At 36.5% G+C, this 14,010-nt stretch overlaps 1 protein-coding gene across 1 annotated transcript in view; it reads left to right on the top strand.

Annotated features, from left to right (window-relative positions):
* Positions 1-14,010, top strand: part of C2CD6 (C2 calcium dependent domain containing 6) — a 217,765-nt gene that overhangs the window by 13,793 nt on the left and 189,962 nt on the right. The window contains 3 exon segments of the mRNA XM_037848665.1: positions 11,651-11,773; positions 12,413-12,457; positions 13,367-13,435. Of these exon segments, the coding sequence (XP_037704593.1) occupies positions 11,651-11,773; positions 12,413-12,457; positions 13,367-13,435 (237 nt within the window).

Raw genomic sequence — 14,010 nt, 5'->3', positions numbered from 1 at the left:
ATCCTGAGCTATGGTATTGGTGTTTGTGATTACTTCTTTGATTAATTGCTCCAAGATGTGAGTCTCCTCTGGTTTTTCAGTTTGGGCATTTGGGTTATCCATATCTTCTGGTTTCTTTATATGCTTTAACATTTTCTGTTGTTTTTTGGCCTCTTGGCATTTGCTTATCTTGATAGGGTTCTTTTAGGATATGCAGTCTTATTTATACAATTATCTATAATTTGACAGAGCTACAGCTTGTTGGAGTACACTTTCCCTGGCCTTTGGCACTCCCAAGCCACTCTTACCCTCAAGCCAGTTCTCCCCAACTTCGTCTATACAATGAGTTGGGGTCAAAACCTTTTGGAGGTCTAATCAGTGCAAACACTTTTCTGTGTGCAGTGGGGACCCCTAGCTTGTGGGTGGTGGGTGTGCCCTGTGCAATATCACAGGGAAGATGGCTTTAAGACCCAATACTCCCAGCCATTCCCAGGGCTGCGGCTGGAATACCTCAGGGCTGCAGCATGTGTCTAACCCTTCAGCTCAGATTCCCCACAGACCCTCCCCACCATGGGCCCACAAGTCCCTGGGATCGGTGCAGGGCTCCTGGCACTTCTGCATGACACCCTTGCCTCTAGGCTGTGCACTCCATGGGCTTCCACAGAGGAGGCGTATGTACCGTCAGACCCCAGCCACATACCAAACTCCCTTAGCTATGGCGCTGTGGAGGGGTGTCTCTCAGCCCGCTGCAAAGATGGCTGCACAGGGTGTTGAAACAACCCACTTCTGCGACCATCCACCTACTGTCGCGCCTGGTCCTTGGCTCCGGGACTTTTAGCTGCGGGTGTGCAAAGGGCTATCACCCACGCCAGATACTGAGGCAGGTACCTGGAGTGTGGAAGTCATTCCCCACTATGTTCGGCTACTGCTCCCGTTGCCTGCTCCTGGGCCGCTTTACGGGTCTTACTGTAACCTGCTTCTCAACACAGTTTCTCAGTTTCTCCACACTGGCATGGCTCTGGCTGCCATTTCACCAGTGACTTCCAGATCAAATACTCACATGATTCCAAATGCAGTCTCTCGTTTTCTCCAAGTGCACAGGTTACTTTGGATGAAGAAGTCCCTGTCATGCCAGTGAAACCCTGGAACTGCTATTCTGGAGCACTTCTGTCTTTCATCTAGTGTTTTTCACAGAGGAGAATTTTGCTCTATCTCTCCTAATCTGCCATCTTGTTTCTCTCCTTGAAATGGTTTTTATACATGGTGTGATCTAGGGGGTTTGCCTTCATATTTTTGAAAATGGAGATCCAGTTTTCTCAACCACTATTTGTTGAAGAGACTATTCTTTCCCAGTTGAGTAGTCTTTGCCCTCTTGCCAAAAGTCAGTAGGTCATAAATGTGAGGGTTGATTTCTGGACTCTCAATTCAATTCCTTGGTCTATATGTCTGTCCTTGTACCTGTACCAGGGTGTTTTGATTCCTGTGGCTTTATAATAAGTTTTAGATCAGGAAGTGTGGGTCCTCCAACTTCATTCTTATTTTTTTAGATGGCTTTGGCTATTCAGGCCCCCTTACCATACCATATAAATTTGGTGATTGGCTTTTCTATTTCTGCAAATAAAATTATTGGAATTTTGATAGTGCATTGAATCTTTTAATTGCTTTGTGTAGAATTGGCATCTTAACAATAGTCTTCTAATCCATGAACATGGAATGTCCTTCCATTTATCTAGATCTTCTTTAGTTTCTTTTAGTAGTGTTTCATAGTTTTGTGTACAAGTCCTTTGCACCCTTCGTTAGATTTATTCCTAGATATTTCCTTCTTTTAGTTGCTGTTCTAGTTTGGTAATGCTGCCGGAAAGCAAAACACCAGAGATGGATTGGCCTTTATAAAAGGGGGTTTATTTGGTTACAAAGTTACAGTCTTAAGGCCATAAAGTGTCCATCAACAAAGGGTACCTTCACAGGAGGATGGCCAATGGTGTCCGGAAAACCTCTGTTAGCTGGAAAGGCACATGGCTGGCGTCTGCTCCAAAGTTCTGGTTTCAAAATGTCTTTCTCCCAGGATGTTCTTCTCTAGGCTGCAGTTTCTTAAAAATGTCACTCTTAGTTGCTCTTGGGGTGTTTGTCCTCTCTTAGCTTGTCTGGAGCAACAGTCTGCTTTCAACATCTGTCTTCAAAGTGTCTCTCATCTGCAGCTGTTCTCTCAGCTTCTGTGCATTCTTCAAAGTGTCCCTCTTGGCTGTAGCTCCTCTTCAAAATGTCACTCACAGCTGCACTGAGTTCCTTCTGTTTGCCAGCTCATTTATATGGCTCCATTGATTTAATTTAGACCCACCCTGAATGGGTGGGGTAACACCTCCATGGAAATTATCCAATTAGATTCATCACCTGCAGTTAGGTGGGGCGCATTTCCATGCAAACAACCTAATCCAAACATTCCAACTTAATCCCCACTAATATGTCTGCCCCACAAGATTGCTTAAAAGAATATGGCTTTTTCTGGGGGGCATAGTACATTCAAACCGGCACAGTTGCTATTGTAAATGGAATTTCTTTTTTCTTGAATTCTTCTTCTGATTATTCATTGCTTGTGAATAGAAACACAACTGCTTTTTGGGTGTTGATCCTCTATCCCACCACTTTGCTGAATTCATTTATTAAACCTAGGAGCTTTGTTGTAGATTTTTGAGGATTTTCTACATATAGGGTCATATCATCTGCAAATAGGGAGTTGTATTTCTTTCTTTCCAATTTTGATGCCTTTATTTCTTTTTCTTGCCTCATTGCTCTGTGTAGAACTTACAGCACAATGTTTAATAACAGTGGTGACAGTGGGCATCCTTGTCTTGTTCCTCATCTTAGAGGGGAAGCTTTCTGTCTTTCACCATTAAGTGTGATGTTAGCTGTGGGCTTTTCTTATATACCCTTTATTGTGTTGAGGAAGTTTCCTTCTATTCCTAGTTTTCTGAGTGTTTATATCAAGAAAGGATGCTGCATTTTCTCAAATTCCTTTTCTATGTCATTTCAGACAATTATTTGGTTTCTTCCCTTCATTTTGTTAATGTGTTGTATTACATTAATTGATTTTCTCATGTTGACCCAATTTTAGATACCTGGGGTAAATCCCACTTAATTATAGTGTAAATTCTTTTAATGTGTTGTTTGATTTGGTTTGGTAATAATTTGCTGAGGATTTTTGCATCTATATTCACAAGGCTGTTTGGTCTGTAATTTACTTTTCTTGATGTATCTTTCTCTGGCTTTGGTAAGAGGATGATGTTGCCCTGGTAGAATGAATTAGGAAATGTCTACCCTCTTTAATTTTTTGGAAGAGTTTGAGCAAAATTTATGTCGAGTCTTCTTGGAATGGTTGGTAAAATTCTCATGTGAAGTCATTTAGTCCTGGACTTTTCTTTGCCGGGAAGTTTTTAATTACTGATTCAGGGTCTTTACTAGCACAGTAGGACCCTGTTTTATGTGACCAATATGTTCCAAGAACTTTGCATGACTTGAAAATTGCACGTAATAGTGAACCCCATTATGTAATAAGTATTTCTTATATGAACATACCTATCACACATTTTTTAACAAGGCAAATAAACACTCTAGTAACAATACATAAACACAGTTAGTCATAAAAATCATTTCTTAAAATTTTAATTCTGTCACTTGCATGCACTCCCCAGCAGCCTGCACTGCTCCAAGGTCTCTCTGCACTGTCCCCCAGACAAAAAATTTGGCTGAGGCCAATAGAAGGCCAGGAAGGCACTTGACTTCTGTAAAATGGGGGGTGTTGTTGCCTAGAGATTCTGGCTGGGTCTGCATTCTGCCCCCTTCCTCCACATACCACCCCACCACTGCTGCACTCCCCATCTCCGTACAGGGCACACATCATAGCAAACCCAATTATTTAAAAGTATTTCTTATATGTACATACCTATTACACATTTTTTATTTATCAATAAGCAAGTAAACACTCTAGTAAGAGTGAGTAAACAAAATTAATCATAGAAATAATTTTTTAAAATCTTCATTCTCTTTCTTTCTCTCTTCTTTTATATTTTTCGATTGCCAATTGCATTGTTCCAGTTTGCTAATGCTGCCATTACACAAAATACCAGAAATGGAGTGGCTTTTATAAAGAGGATTTATTAGGTTACAAATTACAGTTCAGTGGCCATAAAAGTGTCCAAACTAAGGCATCAATAAGAGGATACCTTCACTAAAGGAACACCTCTGTCAGCTGGAAAGGACGTGGCTGGCCTCTGCTGATCCTTTTGTTCCTGGGTTCTGGTTTCAAAGTGGCTTTTTCCAAAATGTCTCTGGGCTTGTCTCTTAGCTTCTTCCACTCCTGTGCATCCTTGCTTCTTTCTCCCAGGGTGTTTCTCTCTAAGTGTCTGGGGGATCCTCTCTTAGCTTCTCCGGGACAAACTCAAGGTTTCATCTCTTAGCTTAGCATTTCCAGACATCCTTCTGTCTGCATCTCCAAGCAAATCCAAGCGTCAGCAGGCATCTGAGTCTGTGTCAGCTCTTAGCTTCTCTCTTAAATACTCCAGTGAACTAATCAAGACACACCCATGGGTGGGGTCCACAACTCCGTGGAAATAATTTAATCAGAGTTCTACCCTAATCAACAGACTAATCAATCTTCTGCCCCCACAAGATTTCATTAAAGAATATGGCTTTTCTGGGGACGTAATATATCCAAACTGGCACATGAATATACCTGAATTAGCATGTGTTGAGTTTGTGTAAAACAAGGTCCTACTGTATTGGTTTCTTTTGACTTTCTATTTTTTCTTCAGTCAGTGTAGATAGTTTGTGTGTTTCTAGGAATTTGTCCATTTCATCTAGGTTATCTAATTTGTTGGCTTACAGTTCACTGTATCCTCTTATAGTTCTTTTCATTTCAGTGGGGTTGGTGGTAAGGTCCCCCTTTTCATTGCTGATTTTTATTTGTGTCATTTCTCTTTTTTCCTTCATCAGTCTATATAAGGTTTGTTAATTTTATTGTGCATTTCAAAGAACTAACTTTTGGTTTTGTTGATACTATCAGTTTTTTGTTGTTGTTGTTCTGTATTTCATTTATCTCTGCTATAATCTTTGCTATTTCCTTCCTTCTGCTCACTGGGAGTTTAGCTTGCTCTTCTTTTTCTAGTTCTTCCAATCAAGTTTAGGTCTATGAATTGAAATCTTTCTTCTTTTTAATTTGCAGACATTTAGAGCAACAAATTTCCCCATCAGCACTGCCATTGTTGCATCCCATAAATTAGCACTGCCATTGTTGCATCCCATAAATTTTGATATGATGTGTTTTCATTTTCATTCACCTCAAGATATTTCCTAATTTCCCTTGTGTTTTCCTCTGTAACTTATTGGTTGTTTAAGAGTAGAGGTTTAAATTTCTGCATTATTTGTGAATTTTCAATTTCCCCCTCTGTTATTGGTTTCTGACTTCATTCCATTTTGGTTGGAGAAGACGTTTGCCAGTTTCAATGTATTATGTCCCCCAAATGCCATTATCTTTGATGTAATCTTGTGTGGGCAGACCTATCAGTGTTAATTAGGTTGTAATTCTTTGAGTGTTTCCATGGAGATGTGCCCCACCCAACTGTGGGTGATGACTCTGACTGGATAATTTCCATGGAGGTGTTACTCCACCTATTCAGGGTAGGTCTAAATTAAATCACTGGAGCCATATAAATGAGCTGACAAACAGAATGGACTCAGTGTGGCTGACAGTGACATTTTAAAGAGGAGCTATAGCCAAGAGGGACCCTTTGAAGAAAGCACAGGAGCTGCAGATGAGAGACAGTTTGAAGACGGCCATTGAAAGCAGACTCTTGCTCCAGAGAAGCTGAGAGAGGACAAATATCCCAAGTGCAACTAAGAGTGACATTTTTGAGGAACTGCAGCCTAGAGAGGAACATCCTGGGAGAAAGCCATTTTGAAACCAGAACTTTGGAGCAGACGCCAGCCACATGCCTTCCCAGCTAACAGAGGTTTTCTGGACACCATTGGCCATCGTCCAGTGAAGGTACCCGATTGCTGATGTGTTACCTTGGATATTTATGGCCTTTAGACTGTAACTGTGTAACCAAATAAACCCCCTTTTATAAAAGCCAATCCATCTCTGGTATTTTGCATTCCGGCAGCATTAGCAAACTAGAAGAAGACCCATTGTATGATATCAATAATTTTGAATTTATTGAGACCTGTTTTGTGACCTAAGATATGGTCTATCCTAGAGAATGATCCATGTGCACTCAAGAAGAGTGTGAATTCTGTTCTTGTAAGGTTCTATATGTATATATATATATATATACATATATATATATATGGGTATAGTTGTTTAGAGAATTGTTCAAGTCTTGTATTTCTTTATTGATCTTCTGACTAGATGTTCTATTATTGAAAGCAGTGTATTATAATCTCCTATTACTAATGTAGAGCCATAAATTTCTCCCTTCAAATCTATCAGTATTTGCTTCATATATTTTGGGGCTCTGCTAAGTCATATGTATTTATAATTGTTATACTTCTTTGTTTCTCGGAACTATTTTTTATTTAAAGTCTATTTTATCTCTTATTAGTATAGTTACTCCAGCTCTCTTTTGGTTACTACTTGCATGGTATATATTTTTTCCATCCTTTCACTTTCAGTCTACTTATGTCATTGAAAATAAGGTGGGCCTCTTGCAGGCAACCTATTGTTGGGTCATGCTTTTTTATCCATTCTGCCAATGTCTGCCTTTTCATTGGAGAGACTAATTCATTTGTATTTAAAATCACTACTACTAATGGAAGACTTCATTCTGCCATTTTGGTATTCAGTCTTTGTAAGTCATATGCCTTTTTTTTGGTCCTCAATTCTTCTGTTAGTGCATACTTTTATATTTATTTGATTTTTTGTATTGTACCATATTGAGTCCCTTTTCATTTGCATCTGGATATATTTTTCACATATTTTCCTTGTGGTTATCATGGGGTTAAATTTTACATCTTCAATATATAACAGTCATATTTGCTTTGATACCAACTTGACTTCAGTATCATACACATACACTTTTCCTATATCTCTGCACCCCCCACCTTTTAAAAATACTTTTTACCAATTATATCTTTCTACCTTGAATGTCCAAAATCATAAATTTATCATTGCTTTTTATGTAAAATGTATGAAAGTGTATTTTCAGTTTAGCACCTGTAGGAAGTAAAAAGTGGAGCTGCATACAAAAAAAACTTTAGAATAGTACTGGTATTGATAATTATCCAAATGGTTACCTTTACCAAGTGTCTATTATTTGTGATGCTTTGAATCACTGTGTAATGTTCTTTTCTTTCAGAAAAGGAAGAACTCCCTTTAGTGTTGCTTGTAGAGCAAGTCTAATATTGATGAACTCCGTCAGCTTTTGTTTATCTTGAAATGTCTTAATCTCTCCCTCAGTTTTGAAAGAAAGTCTCGATGGATATGAAATTCTTGGTTGTCAGTTGCTTTCTGTCGACACTTGAGGTATTTCAACCTTCTTGCCTCCATGGTTTCTGATAAGAACTTGGTACTCAATCTTTGTGTGTTGGTCCTTTGTGCATAAGGCGTTGCTTTTCTCTTGCAGCTTTTAGAACTCTTTCCTTGTCATTTGCATTTGATAGTGTGACTAGTAAGTGACGGAGTGTACTTTTATTCACGTTTATCCTGGTTGGTGTTTGGGCTTCTGGGATGTGTATATTCATGTTTTTTTTTTGCTAAGTATGGGATGTTTTCTGTCATTATTTCTTTGAATATTCATTCTACCCCTTCCTCTCTTTCTTCTCCTTCTGGGACTCCTATAATGTGTATATTGGTACATTTAATGGTGTCCTGGAGGTCTCTTGGGCTATTTTCAATTTTTATAATTCTTTTTCCTTTCTTCTTCTCCGCCTGACTCATTTCAATTGTCTTGTCTTCAAGTTTGCTGATTCTTTATTCTGCCAGCTCCAATCTGCTGTTGAGACCATCTTGGGAATTTTTCATTTCAATTATCATGGTCTTCCACTCCAGTATTTCTGTTTTGTTCCTTTTTTTTAAAGTTTCTATCTCTTTATTTGAGATTCTCATATTGCATTGTTTTCCTGATATCCTTTAGTTCTTTCTCTGTATTACTCTTAATTTTCTTGAGTATATTGAAGATCTTTTTTTTTTTTTTTTTTAAAGTCTTTGTCTGGTATGTCCATAGTCTGGTCTTCTTCGTTAATATTTTCTGGATTTTTATCCTCTCCCTTTAGATGGGCCCTCATTTCCTCTTTTATTATTTGCCTTGTACTATTTTGTTTCACAGTACACATTTTAATATTTTAAAATGTTAACTCTGGAATTTATTCCCTAAGATGTCTGTTTCTTGACAACCAGCTGGTTTCTTGCAATCAGCTGGTAATATGAGATTTTCTTGAGTGTCAGCCCTCCTATCAGAACATGCAAATGCAAAGTGCACATTCTCCCTGTCTTTTCTGGACTTTTGTCTTGCCCTGGTCTTGTGCTTTCTAATGGCTTAGAATTTCTCCTGTTTATAGGAGTTTGAATGCACCCTGTACTTTCCATGAGATAGATCTCTCTCTTTTGGCTGTTCTGCACAGTTTAAAGCAGGTAAACCTTTGCCTGAGGCTGTCCACCTCAGTTGTTTCTTACACTGCTTTGATTGTCTCCACCTGCTTTTGTCTGGAGGGCAAATTCTGGTGGTGAATAGGGGCATGCAGGAGAGGATTCCCCCAAGTCATCCTTTCTCAGCCAGAGAAAGACAGGGACCCACAAAGGGAGTACAGCCCAGCTCCAAACTGCCCTAGGGTGGGGATGAAGGAGGGCACTGGAAGGGTGCCAGGAGCTTCTTCCATGGCTCCCCAAATCTTAAAAAAACTGTAAGAGAATGCCATATATAACTCTGCCCAGAATTTGAAAATCTAGATGAAATGGAATATTAGAAGATATATGTCACATTATGTTTTAGATCTATCTTTTATAAATTCAGTATGTTTGGATTTTTTATCCAGTCTGACCATCTTTGTATTTTAATTTCATCATATAGTCTGTTACATTTAATACAATTATAATGCATTTGAGTTTAAATCTGTTACTTTATTTTGTGCCTTGTATTTGTACCAAGTGAACTATGGCTCTTTTCCTTCTTCTCCCTTGCTTTTTTTAATGAATTGAGTATGTTTAAATTTCATTCTATTTTTTCCCTTTTGTTTTAGAGATTATCTTCTTTTTTTTTGTGATTATCATGGATATTATACTATATATACTTATTATTCAACAATGTTAATCAATGCCTTCATTCTTCTCCTGGGCAAAACAAGGACCTTAGAAGCTTTAATTCCATTTACCACCATCAACAAATACCTATTGTTGTCTTGTATTTTCTGTGTTTTTAAAATCACCTCAGATGTTATATATTTTATTTGATTTATTCTATATTTGTTTAGTTTTACCTACATATTTGCCATGTTCCTTGTTCTTCATCCTTTCTTATAGCTCAGATCATCCTCCTGGAGTCACTTACCATCAGCTTGAAGTGCTTACTTTAAAATTTATTGCGATGGGAGTCAATTGGTGACAAATTCACTTTTTGTTTTCTTGAAAATGTCTTTATTTCACCCTCATTCTTGAATGATTTTTTTCAGTGAGTATAGAATTCTAGGTTGATAGTTGTTTTCTGAAGTATCATTCCAATATCTCCTGCCTTCCATTTTCATTGAAGAGAGGTCATCCTTGGAAACATTGTATCTTTTCCTCTATGTGTGTGTTTGTGTGTGTGTGGTTTTTGTTTGTGATTTACCTCTGATGTGTCTGTGTTTGGAATTTTTTCTTTTTAACCTGTTGGGATTCATTGGACTTCTTAGATTGTTAATGTTCATCAGTTCTTCAAATTATCTGTCTGTCCTAATCTCTTGATCCTTTATTTTCTTTTCTGGAACTCTAATTAACATATATTAGACATTCTCATGCTGTCCTCCATGTCTTATAACCTTTCTTCCCATATTTTCCATTTTGTCTCTCTGCTCTGTATTCTAAATAATTCCACTGACCTTTATTCCAGTTTACTAATTCTCTTAAGCTGTATCTAATCTGTGGTTGAGACTATCTATTGAGTGTTAAAGTTATTTTAGTTTTCATTTCTACAAGTTCTATTTTGTACTTTGTTCAGCCTGCTAAATCATTTTTACAGTTTCCTGTGCCAGTAATGTATTTTCAACTTGTTTTTTATTCCTTTAACATAGTAAGTGTAGCTCTTTAAAATTCTAATACCTGAAGTTTTTGTGTCAGTTTCTACTGATTCTCATTCGTCGTGCTTTGTTTCATTGTTTGGTTATATTTTACTGTGTAGGTTTACTCATCTTCCTTGGAAAATTATTTGTGGGACTTCTTTGAGGTCTAAAATGAAAGTAGCAGCCCTACAGAATATTTGTGTTTGATTTTATGGCACCTAGGACACTACCAGTATGGTACCACTTTAAACAAAATTTCAGACTTGAGGGGTTTCATATAATCCAGTAGCTCTGAATTTAGGCTGCAGTTCTACATAAACTGGTCTTTGTTTATACTTCCTCAGGGTCGTTTTCTCCCTCATTCTGCTTAGCAATGCAACTTTCCTTGAAGCCTTCTGTGGATGGGCTGGGAGAGAGGTTTCTCCATTCACTGAAGCCACAGCCCTTTGGACTCTCGGCAATATGGGTGGAGGCCTGGAGGAGAATCCACTGTTAAATGCCTCATGATTTTGTCTTCTCCCTTCTTGCCTTTCAAGGCCTTGAAAGCTGCATTTCCAGGTTACCTGATTGGGAAATGCCCTGCAGGGTCCAGTTTACCTTTCTGAGTTTCTGATAATACTTGTAGTTTTACATGATTACTTCTTAGCATTTTGTGAACTCATTTATGCTTTTATGAATATGTATTTTTAACAATTTACTTAGCATTTTTAAGTTTTCCAAAAACCAGATTGGTTCTAATAATCTATATGCAAAATTGCTGAAAAACTGAGACTTCAGTCTTAACCACTATGCTGACACACAGATGGACACCTGCATTACTTTTTTTATCATTTCTCAGGGGAAGATTGTCAAAACATAACTTGATGAGTTCTCATACGGACACTATGACCTCAAACAGGAGAGGGTCACTATAGAAAGGAATTTAGAATCTTGGGGCAGGAGCGACATGAGATTTTTCTCATTAGCAAGAGTGTATGAGTTTTTAAAGGTCACAATATAATGGTATTGTCTACAGAGCTCAAGGTTGGGAGAGAATTTCAGGTTGAAGCAATGGTATATGTTCTTTCAAAAGAGATGGAAAAGAATATTGGATGATTGGATGATGACAATATTGGATGATGACAATTTGGTAATATTGTTTCAGGAAGTTATGAGGGTGAGCTTTTATATAAAGTTAAAAAGAGAATGTAGGCAATGAATGTTTCAGAAAGATTATAACTGATATCAGACAGATAAACAAAATCCTGATTTTGTTGACATTAGGGTTTATGGACTGTGAGGTTGAAAAGTTACATACTAATGATATACAAAAGCTAGGCATTAGGTATGCACATAATATAATATTGTTTATGAATTATTTAACAGAAATTATATCTAAAAGTCAGACTGCAAATTTAATCCTCCTTTTCATATTTATTTTGATATTGAGGTTCCTAGACGTCAAGATGATGAGCGGAATAATATTTACTTGGACCTAATGGTGTATGATGGTATGGAAAAATATCCTCTCTTGTTAGGGAATGTTCAGGTACACCTTTATGAAGTAATTAAGGTATGTATCAAAATCATTTTCTTACCTTGGTACCACATTTTCTAGTTGGTATTCATGGTTGTGATTTATTGATACCTGATGGACTCATTTTGTTTATCTGTCTTCATTCTCATGTGTTTAGCAAACAAAATCTCCCTGTGTCTATCAAAAAAAAAAAAAAAAAAAGGAGTTAGGTTATAATGGAATAATGTTTTTAAGTTTATTTTCTAGAAGGCCTGTGATACAAACCTAAAAGACTAAGCGTGTTTTATTCTAGTGTTCTGAAATGTTTTAAACCATGACTAAATCTGCAAATTTTCTCTTGGTTGGCAGCTCAAATTTCAGTTCAGTTCCTTTATCCTTAGTTGGGCTGCTTGAAACCTGCCCTGTGCATGTGTCATCTAGAGGTCAGCCAAGAATTTGGGAGGAATTCATACACAAATTTTGTTCGTGCCTCTTTCTCACTTTCTCTTTTCCAGGGGCTCTCCCTCACTTTCCAGCACTCATTATATTTGTATTTTAGCTACTAGATTCATATGTACACTTTACAATATCATTATCTGATTTTTTTCATAACTATGATATAGCTTAGATATTACACAGGTGAGTGCATGAGTGATTCTATATTGAAAAACTTTATTTTTTATTACTTTTTTCTAGAAAGGGTGCTTTACTGAAGAATTTCAAATGTTGAAAAAAAACGCAGTAAGAACTTTACTGAAACTTCCAAAGTTTTGTGTACATGTAACGTTTTCTTAACATTTCATATAATTTTACTCTGTAGCCTACATGTTTTTATTCTTTTTATTATCCTACCAGTCACTGTTTGAATTAATGACAATGCATTAAATAAAAAAATACATTTACTCACAAAATTTTCACCTCAACTTTTTTCTTTTAAAGTTGCTATCTTACTGCTAAGTGATGATAAAGAAAATTAGAAATCTTTGGGTGAGGGAGTAAAATGCCACTAGCTGTTTCCGTGACTACATAACCTCAGGAGCTTTACTGGATTGAGGAAGTATTATTTTTCTCCTTGGACAGTTTCTAAAGAGTTGCTTACAGTTCTTACTCTAATTTGTTTTTAATTACTTAAAAATTATTAGCTTCGGTAATTGATCTATTCAGAGAGACTTCTGGTGCTGTTAGCCAAAACAGGAGAAAAGGAGCATAATAAGCAGCATGATGGACATTGAGGTCATTTCCTCTGACATGCTCCTTCATTTCACATATGAGGAAACCGGTTCAGAGTGATGAAGTCATTTGTCTAAATAAAATTTTTATCTCAAAATGGAAATGGAGGTGGGAGGAATGTGAGTAAATACTTATATATGTGAATATATAGCTCAGCATAATCCTATTAACAATTGTTAGTTGATTTTTTGTGTGTTTTAACCATATAATATCTGTTAACTTTAACACAAAAGTTTTTCAACATTCCAGGAACTCAGCAGATTCTTCTACAGGAGTTCCTTATGTAAATGCTTTATTTTTCAGGAGATTCATGCTTTGGCTTTTCAAATTTATAAATTTGAAAAAAATATCACTTCCTATCATATTTCTATTAAAATATAATTCTGATCAAACATAAAAATAAATTTACTTTATTTTTAGTTTATCTGCAGGGTGGAGGTGGAATTTATGTTCTCCTATGGAAACTTTGGTTATGGATTTTCACATCAGGTTAATTTCCTTCTTTTAAAAATTGTTCTATTATTGCTCTTCAGTTAAATCATCTCTTGTGAGCCTCTATCTTTTCCAGCCTGATACATTCTTTAAAATAACTATTTTAAGAAGAGTGTTATTTTTCATCAGACAAAAAAAAATGAGACTTTACCATTATTATTTGCTTATATATTTAAAAATAATGAAGTTTTGTTCAAAATGTCTTTATTATAAAACTTGTTTTTGTCTGTGCACAAATTACATGTTTATGTAATTAAAGCTGAAAATATTTTAAGAATTAAGGATGTGGGTATAGATTGTTATAATAATTATTAAAAACAGAAACTCTGATGTTGTTCAGAAAATGTTCTATACTTACACATATGCTCCTTTCTCCAGTGGTAATTTCAACATCTAGTTTTATATGAACCCTCTTTGATTTATCAATAAAGTGATATACCCAAAGAAGATATATTCCTAGCTTTAGACTGCCCCTTTCAATTCACAACCATATATCCATGTTGCAGTAAGCATTTTTGTACATTAATATTTGTCCTTTTCTTTGATTATCTCCTTAGGCTAAATTTCTAGAA

The sequence above is a fragment of the Choloepus didactylus genome, chromosome 9, assembly GCF_015220235.1.
Source record: "Choloepus didactylus isolate mChoDid1 chromosome 9, mChoDid1.pri, whole genome shotgun sequence".
In the NCBI taxonomy this organism is placed as follows: Eukaryota; Metazoa; Chordata; class Mammalia; order Pilosa; family Megalonychidae; genus Choloepus; species Choloepus didactylus.
Note: the sequence above shows the minus strand (reverse complement) of the source record. Positions and strands in the feature narration are given on the sequence as shown.